This window comes from Glycine soja, chromosome 8 (genome assembly GCF_004193775.1).
Source record: "Glycine soja cultivar W05 chromosome 8, ASM419377v2, whole genome shotgun sequence".
Classification (NCBI taxonomy): Eukaryota; Viridiplantae; Streptophyta; class Magnoliopsida; order Fabales; family Fabaceae; genus Glycine; species Glycine soja.
Window position 1 is genome coordinate 46,559,482 of NC_041009.1, and position 9,613 is coordinate 46,569,094.

Here is a 9,613-nt window from a genome sequence, read left to right on the forward strand (position 1 = left end):
GTTAATGTAATTTGTGGTAATTTATAATTCTCATAAATTGTGCAAACAATGACACTTTATAATTTTAGAGGGATGAAAACACATGTGAAATTTTTTGCAAAAGACTAACTTGGAACTTTGATAATTTTGTGAAAACGGAAACAAGTCTTTAAATACTTGTCCAATTACAAACAAAAGAACAAGTCGGGTGTCTGCAACCCAACGGTCTAAAAACCAGCTCTCAACACTACTCTAAACCTCTAAACAACTATAAACCTCTAGAGAACTCTCCTTTAATTTCTTTTTAACACAAAATCTATGCATTTATCTGGTATCTTCTTTTCTCTCTTGAGCCTTTCCTCTATTCTGGCCCTATTTTAATTCATGGCTTATCAAAGTCTCGTTTAAAAACATCACTTTAACTTTTTTGTTACATAATTTTTTAAAAATCTATCCATTTTTTTGTATCTCTGATGTGTAAAAAAGCCTGCCCGGATTTTCACTTCTAAACATGCATTCGAGATTTCGTGTGTTTCCTGGTAGAAAAATATTGCATAAAACACCCATTTTGTTATAAACATGCATCCGTATTATTCCATTTATAATGTGATAAAAAATATTTAAAAGAATAAGATGTTTGTATATTATTATTTTTTTGAAATAACAATGTTCATTATTTAATTCCCGTGCTTTCCATTATTTAATACCCATGCTTTCCATGCTTTCCACATATATTAAGAAAATGTTTAAAAGAATAAGATGGTTTACCGTGCGTACGTGGAGAATGATCACTGATGCAATTATAGGCATATATAATTTTATAATACTGAGCAAATAGATAACATAGTATTATTAAGTACTACATATTAGCTTTCCCTGAATTCAAATCTTCTTCTCATCTCACACCCCACTGTCACCTGTATTCACAAAGCTCAACAAAAATTATAACAATACACAAAGAAGGGAAAAGACGAATCAGAAGACAGAGATATCTATCAGGTTCGGCCTCTTTTCGATCTCTTAGGAAAAAGGTTTCATTTGTAAAACCACTATTCCTTTCTGTTATTTTTCTTAGGATTTGTTCTTATATATTATAGGACACTTGCATTGCTCTGTAGGAGAAAGGAATTTATGTTATGATTTTATAATATCGAAATTATGTATTTTTCACAAACTCCTTCAGAGTTGCTAGATGATGGTAAGGTAGATTCTTTTGGTTTTAGTTGCTGTTGCCTTTGATCTCAGACCGAATAGGTCTAAAACTCAAATTTTAATTATTTTAGCTTTAGATCTGAATATTGTGGATGCTATTTGTTTGTCTTATGTATTTTGAAGCAAGTCAAGCCGCACCGATAACAATGTTTGATATCACTACTAGTTTTCAAGTTCTTTTTAATATAATATAATGTCTTCCCATAATTTTAGTTTAAAAAATCAATCTATAATATAAATATTGCATTCACAAATTTATATAAATAAATATTCTTCTCACAACATAAATTTTTTTGTATCCGTTTTGAATTGGAAATGACTTAAAAGTAATTGTTTTCTTCCCTCAACCATGCATTTGTGCTTTTAGCAGATCTTTGCATAAGTTGATTAATTTGTCTGTGTTGTAATTGGCGTGTTCTGGTTTTTGTGCGACATAAACAGGACTGAAAAAGCAATTTAGAAAGAGAAATCCGAAGATGGAAGACTTAGAAGCAAAGATATCAGATTCAAAACCAGATGACTCAAGTCCTCTAAAACTCTACTTGCTCCCTTTTCTTGCTCCGGGACACATGATCCCACAAATTAACCTTGCTCAAGTTTTTGCCTTTCGTGGCCACCATGTTACTATTCTTACCACTCCTTCCAATGCTAAACTCATCCCAAAACATCTCAATGTCCACATCTTGAACTTCCCCTCCGAGGAAGTGGGTCTCCCTTCAGGCCTTGAGAATATCTCCTTGGCCAAAGACAACAACACTGCCTACAAGATATGGAAGGCCTCAAAGCTTCTCAAACCCGAAATCGAAAACTTCTTAAATCATAACCCTCCTCACGCTTTGATCATAGACATCATGTATACATGGAGATCCACACTTAACAATAGCATCCCCACGTTTGTTTACAGCCCCATGCCCGTCTTCGCTCTTTGCGTTGTTGAAGCCATCAATCGCCATCCTCAAACTTTGGCTTCTGATTCTTCACTTCCTTATGTTGTCCCTGGTGGTCTCCCCCACAATGTCACGCTTAATTTTAACCCCTCATCAACTAGCTTTGATAATATGGCTCGTACTTTGCTACACGCCAAGGAAAATAACAAACATGGTGTTATTGTGAACACATTTCCAGAGCTCGAAGATGGGTACACTCAGTACTACGAGAAACTCACCCGTGTTAAAGTCTGGCACCTTGGCATGCTCTCACTTATGGTGGATTATTTCGACAAAAGAGGCAAGCCACAAGAGGATCAGGTATCGGAGTAAGCATAAGATTAGTGAGGGTGGTGGATTATAGCCTTTAAGATAATCTATAATAAAAGGATTAAAATTAAGTAATTTTAAATGAAAATTATTCATGTATAGTTGTAAAATTTAAATTTACTCTTCCTTTTTTTTTTTTACATCTTATACAAATACTTCTCTTGATATATACAATATATACTCTGTTAGTATAGAGCAATAAAAGAAGAGAAAGGAATAAAGGGAAGAAAGAAAAAGACACAAAGTTTAACGTGGTTCAGCACACAATGTATGTGCCTACGTCCACGGCTACACTAGGAGAACTTTTTATTACTTGCACATAAAAGCTTACTAGGTGTCTCTATATATAACACTAATGAGACACAAGTTTTACAGACCAAGCGATGTGGGACAAAGGAACTAAGATCACAAACTCTAACAATTCTCCCACTTGGGGTCTAAGTTCCAAACTCTAGCAGTTCCTTGTAAGCAATGAGTCCATCGACTCTTTACCTAGTGTAGCGCCTTCATCTTCAATTATCCTTGAAGGCCAACTGAGGCAATGCAAAGCCTCAGTTTGTCAGTTGTAACAACTTTAGTCAACATATTTGCTGGATTCTCTGATCCTAAGATCTTCAATAAAGATAAGTCTCTATCATTTATCAACTCCCTAATAAAATGGTATCTTAATTGAATATGCTTGCATCTAGAATGAAAGACTGGATTCTTAGCAAGACTTATAGCACTTTGACTGTCACTAAACATTGGAGCATCATCTTGTTCTTTCCCTAATTCATTGAGAAAATTCTTTAGCCAAATCATCTCCTTAGCTGCTTTTGAGATAGCTATGTACTCGGCTTCCGTGGTTGAGAGAGCAACTCTATCTTGAAGTTTAGACTTCCAACTCACAGCAGTACCTCCCAAGGTAAAAATGTAGCCTGTGGTGCTTTTCTTGGTATCAAAATCTCCTCCCAAGTCTGCATCTGAAAATCCCTGTAAAGTGAGATTGCCTTTTGTGAAACACAAACACATCTCTGAAGTACCCTTCAGATATCTGAGTATCCACTTTACGCCTTCCCAATGCTCCTTTGTTGGATTTGATAGGAACCTACTGACAACTCCCACTGCATGTGCTATGTCAGGTCTGGTACACACAATAGCATACATCAAACTCCCAACTGTTGATGCATATGGTACTCTTGACATGTAACATTTTTCTTCATCTGTCTGCAAAGATTGCTTCTTTGAAAACTTCAAATGAGATCCCAAAGGGGTATTCTTGGTCTTAGAATCTCTAAGGTAAAACCTGTCAAGCAATTTGTGTATATATTTTTCCTGAGATAGCTTCAAGATTCCTTCTGATCTGTTTCTAAGAATTCTCATACCAAGGATTTGTTTAGCTGGACCAAGATCCTTCATTTCAAAGTTTTCTGCCAGCTGCTGCTTCAACTTGTTAATTTCTGTCATACTAGATCCTACAATCAACATGTCATCAACATTCACGACAAGGATAACATAACTATTAGTATATTTCTTAACATAGCAGCAATGGTCCATGTCACATCTTTTGAATCCTGAGTTGCTCATAAACTCATTAAACTTCTTGTACCACTGCCTCGGTGCTTGTTTCAAGTCATATAAACTTTTGTGAAGCTTGCATACAAGATTCTCCTTGACTGGCACTTCAAAACCTTCTGGTTGGGTCATATAGATGTCTTCCTCTAAATCCCCATGCAAGAATGCAGTTTTAACATCTAACTGCTCCAAGTGAAGATTCTCTGCAGCTACCATGCTCAGAATAACTCTGATGGTAGTCATCTTTACAACTAGAGAGAAGATCTCTGTGAAATCAATTCCTTGTTTCTGCTGAAACCCTTTCACCACAAGTCTCGCCTTGTATCTTCTTCTACCGTCAGATTCTTCCTTTAGCCTATAGACCCACCTATTCTGTAACGCTTTCTTTCCTTCTGGCAATTTAGTTAAAGACCACGTCTTATTCTTCTGAAGGGATGTCATCTCATCTTTCATCGCTAGCTCCCACTCAATAGTGTCATTCCCCTGTGTAGCCTCACTGAAACATTCTGGCTCACTAGCATCAGTTAACAACAAATAATGCAATGAAGGGGAATACCTATCTGGTGGTACTGAAATTCTGCTAGATTTTCTTGGAGGAGTTGATGGTTCTGGTTCTGACTCAACCTCTACGCCTGTACTCTGGTTTCTGTTGGCTGCATCACTTTTTGAAATTTCTTCAAGTGTTGCTTTCTCAGAAATTTCTGACAGTTTACCTGCACATGTAGATTCTGCAAAAAATTTGTCCTTATAAAATAAGTTCTCATTAAAAGTAACATTTCTGCTTCTGATAACTTTCTTGGTTTGGTCATCCCAAAACCTGTAGCCATACATGTCAGATCCATAACTAATAAAATAACACTTCCTCGCCTTTGGATCCAATTTATCTCTACTATTAGAGTCTGTCAGTATATATGAAACACAACCAAAAATTCTCAAATGTGAAAGTTTTACCTCCTTTCCAGACCATACTTCTTCGGGCAACTGATAATTCAAAGGAACTGATGGTCCTCTATTGATGAGATATGCTGTTGTGTTTATTACTTCTGCCTAGAATGCTTTAGGCAAGCCAGATTGGATCCGCATACACCTTGCTCTCTCGTTCAAGGTTCTATTCATCCTTTCTGCAACACCGTTTTGCTCAGGTGTTCCTGGTATTGTCTTGATCATTCTGATCCCAAGTTCTAAACAGAAGTCTTTAAACTCCTGACTATCATACTCCCCGCCATTGTCAGATTTCAGACTTTTAACCTTTAGACCTGTCTGATTTTCAACTTTTGTTTTCCACCTTTTAAACACAGAAAACACATCAGATTTATTTTTAAGAAAATAAATCCATACCTTTTTGGTAGAGTCGTCGATAAAGGTGACATAATAGCGTGAGTTTCCAACAGATTTCACTGGGGTTGGCCCCCAAACATCTGTGTACACCAATTCTAGCTTTTCAGCTTTAAGAGTCTTCCCTGCCCTTGAGAAACTAACCTTTTTCTGCTTTCCAAGGATACAATGTTCACAAGCACCAACATCAACATGCTTGAGGCTTGATAGCTTACCCTTTGCCGCCATAAGCTTCATTCCTTTTTCACTCATGTGTCCAAGTCTTTGATGTCACATGGTTGAATTATTGACAGCCTCAATAACTGCTATCATATCCTCATCTGCAATCATGTAAAGAGATCCTCGCTTCTTTCCATGAGCCACAATGAGATTGCCTTTTGTTACCTTCCAAGCTCCATCTCCAAAAATGGTGTGATGTCCCTCATCATCCAACTGCCCTATAGATATTAAATTTCTCTTTAAGGTAGGAATATGTCTGACATTGTGCAATGTCCATAGGGATCCACTGGAGGTCTTGATGTTGATATCACCTCTTCCGACAATGTCAATAGATTTTCCATCTGCAAGGTAAACTTTTCCAAATCTTCCAGAAACATAGTTAGACAATAAATCTTTAGAGGGAGTAGTGTGGAACTACGCACCTGAGTCCATGATCCATGAATCAACAGGACTATCCAAACTGCAAATTAATGCATCATCAAGTTCATCGGTTGCTGCATTTGCGGATTCATCATCATCGCGCTTCTTGTTTTTGTGCAACTTGTTCTTCTTTGGTGCCTTGCACTGATTGCTAAAGTGACCTCTCTTGTCACAATTCCAGCAAGTAACGTCACTTTGAAATTTTCTCTGACCTTTCCCTCTTGACTTTGATCTGCCTCGACCATTCTGACCCTTCTAGGTAGTCCTTCCCCTGCCTTCAGTATTCAATGTTGAATTGGAAACATGACTAGAAGATTCTCCTGAATCTCTCTTGCGAACATCTTCGCTTAAGATCAAGTCACGGATGTCACTAAGCTTTAATGTGTTCTCCCTTGTAGAACTACTAACTGCAATAACAGTTGCAGCCCAATTATCCGGTAGTGATGACAATAGAATCAATGCGTTCACCTCATCCTCAAATTTAATCTGCACTGATTCCAACTAGGCAAGAATAATATTAAATTCATTAATATGATCAGTTACAGAGATACCTTCTCCCATCCTGAGGTTGAACAACCGGCGCATCAAGTATACTTTGTTGGCTGCCGACGGCTTCTCGTACATATCTGACAACGCCTTCATTAAGCCTGCAGTAGTCTTCTCGTTCACGATGTTGAACGCGACGTTCTTGGTTAATGTCAATCTGATCACGCCAAGAGTCTGTCGATCTAGCAAGTTCCATTCTTCTTGCTTCATGTCTTCTGGCTTAACCCCTGATAAGGGCTGATACAGCTTCTTCTGATATAGATAATCCTCTATCTGCATCTTCCAAAAGCTGAAATCTCTGCCATCGAACTTCTCGATCTTCACCTTCCCCTCTTTTAATGTCATTGCTCCCACTGCCTCCTCTAAACTGAGAAGACTCTCACTAATTCCTTTAAACTATGGAAATCCCGTGGAGTAATCAAAAGCTCTTGATACCAGTTGTTGGGGAGATTCGAGGGGTACATCTGTGGACCACGAGTCACCACATAAGGAAACCTGACACCACACTCTAACCCAAAACCTTAAGGCTCAGGTTTATGGGTCTTCTCCTCACTTATATGGTGCTCAACCTTTCCACTTCTACCCGATGTGGGACTTCACCTCACACTTGTAACCCAACACATCTCCCCCTCAAGTGTGAGTCTCTTCCACATGGTAGTCTCCCCCTCGAACGGAAGTCTTTATCATCCACGAGTATAGTCATGGCTACCTGCGGTACTTGCCCTATCCGCTAGCCATTCTGGCCACCCCGCTCCACCTGCGGAACACGCTGTGCCGTTAGCCATTCTGGCCACCTGCGGTACTTGCATACTCGTCTGAGCCAGTCACCAACTTGAACCATCGGCTCTGATACCAGTTGTTAGTATAGAGCAATAAAAGAAGAGAAAGGAATAAAGGGAAGAAAGAAAAAGACACAAAGTTTAACGTGGTTCAACACACAATGTATGTGCCTACGTCCACGGCTACACTAGGAGAACTCTTTATTACTTGCACATAAAAGCTTACAAGAAGTCTCTATATATAACACTAATGGGACACAAGTTTTTACAAACCAAGCGATGTGGAACTAAGACCACACAAGTTTTACAAACCAAGCGATGTGGGACAAAGGAGCTAAGACCACAAACTCTAGCATACTCTTGTATGTAGGATAGGTTTAAGGCCCAAACAGCCCAAACAAAAGCTTTAGACCCTTCAAAAAAAAGGTCCCAATTTTTTTTTGATATTAATATATCTCAAAAAAATATATTATAAAATTATATTTAATTGATCATTTTATATCACAACAAATTTGAAAATTTAATTTTAAATAAAACAATAATAATTTTAATAAATTATTTTATAAATAAATAAAATATTTCATTTTTAAATTTATCTCTTAACTCCTAACTCCTTGAGCCTACCTTGTATATATATGAGGAATATTAGTAACTTGCTCAAATACTCTGTGTCAAATTGCGTGTCAGTCGTGCCAGGCTAGCAAACATGTTAAGAGTATCGAGGGCATGGATTTTTTTTATGGTATCTCTGTCCAAGACCATGATTAATTAATTTCATTGCATTTCAAAAAGTGGGAATTAAAATCAGTTATTTCAAAATGATTAAATATCTTTTTTCGTTGACACTAATTTAGTGCTTTTTTAATTAAAAAAATTATTTCATATAAAATAGGTATATTTTATTTTTTATTCTTAAAATATTTTAAATAATACTTTGAACATTAAAAAAATGTTCTAATAAGTAAAAAAAAATATTATTTAAAGTGTTTTACAGATAAAAAAATCAATTTTGTAAGAATTAAAACGATTTTTTTAAAGAGAAAAATGAAAGAAAAAACATTAAATTAAAGAATAAAAAATATATTCAAATCTTTTAAAACATGAAGATAAACACCACATGAATGTTACACGGACAAAAAGACCACTTACCAATTTTAGGTATATCTATCTTTTCTCAAGTTATAATTTGCTTACTATACTAATTTTTCTTTATCTGACCCTACCCTTTAATTGTAGGTCGACGACGAGTGCCTCAAATGGCTTAACACCAAGGAGTCCAACTCAGTGGTGTACATATGCTTTGGGAGCTTGGCCCGTCTCAACAAGGAGCAAAATTTTGAGATAGCACGTGGAATCGAGGCCTCTGGGCACAAATTCCTTTGGGTGTTGCCCAAGAACACGAAAGATGACGACGTGAAAGAAGAAGAATTGTTGCTGCCACATGGTTTTGAAGAAAGGATGAGGGAAAAGAAGAGAGGAATGGTAGTGAGAGGGTGGGTCCCGCAAGGTCTAATATTGAAGCATGATGCCATTGGAGGGTTCTTAACGCATTGTGGTGCTAATTCGGTGGTGGAGGCGATTTGTGAAGGGGTGCCTTTGATCACCATGCCTAGGTTTGGTGACCATTTTTTGTGTGAGAAGCAAGCGACTGAGGTGCTTGGGCTTGGGGTGGAGTTGGGTGTGTCTGAGTGGAGCATGTCTCCTTATGATGCGAGGAAGGAGGTGGTGGGTTGGGAACGAATTGAGAATGCTGTGAGGAAGGTGATGAAGGATGAAGGAGGCTTACTCAACAAACGAGTCAAGGAAATGAAGGAGAAAGCACATGAAGTTGTTCAAGAGGGTGGAAACTCTTACGACAATGTTACTACCCTTGTTCAATCACTCAGACGGATGATGAATGTTCATGGTTGATGTTAATGCTTCATTAGTTTCTTTTTTTAATCAACTTCTGGTTTGGAACTCTAGATTTGTTTCATATAATTTCATCATGGTTATTAAAGATAATGCTTCATTAGTTTGTTTTTTTAATGAACTTTTGATTTGGAACTCGTTTCATATAATTTCATCATCATTATTAAAGATAATGCTTCATTAGTTTGTTTTGTTATTGAACTTTTGGTTTGAAACCCTAGATTTGTTTCATATAATTTAATGTTATCCTTAAAAATAGGTAAAATTGTATTTTTGGTCTTTTATTTTGTCTCTAATTTCGAATTTGGTTCCCCGGTAAATTAATTTACAAATTTTGTCCTCCTATTTTTTAAAATCATATAATGTTGGTCCCCAGAACACGATTGGACGTTGAGCGTTAGC

The 9,613-nt window shown here is 37.1% G+C and overlaps 1 protein-coding gene across 1 annotated transcript; it reads left to right on the top strand.

Annotated features, from left to right (window-relative positions):
- The first annotated feature begins 823 nt into the window (after positions 1-823).
- Positions 824-9,391, top strand: LOC114423710 (UDP-glucose flavonoid 3-O-glucosyltransferase 7-like). The gene is made up of 3 exons (XM_028390570.1): positions 824-978; positions 1,633-2,438; positions 8,537-9,391. Exons 2-3 carry the CDS (start codon positions 1,668-1,670, stop codon positions 9,209-9,211), a joined length of 1,446 nt encoding a protein of 481 aa, XP_028246371.1. The 5' UTR covers positions 824-978; positions 1,633-1,667; the 3' UTR covers positions 9,212-9,391.
- The last annotated feature ends 222 nt before the right edge of the window (positions 9,392-9,613 follow it).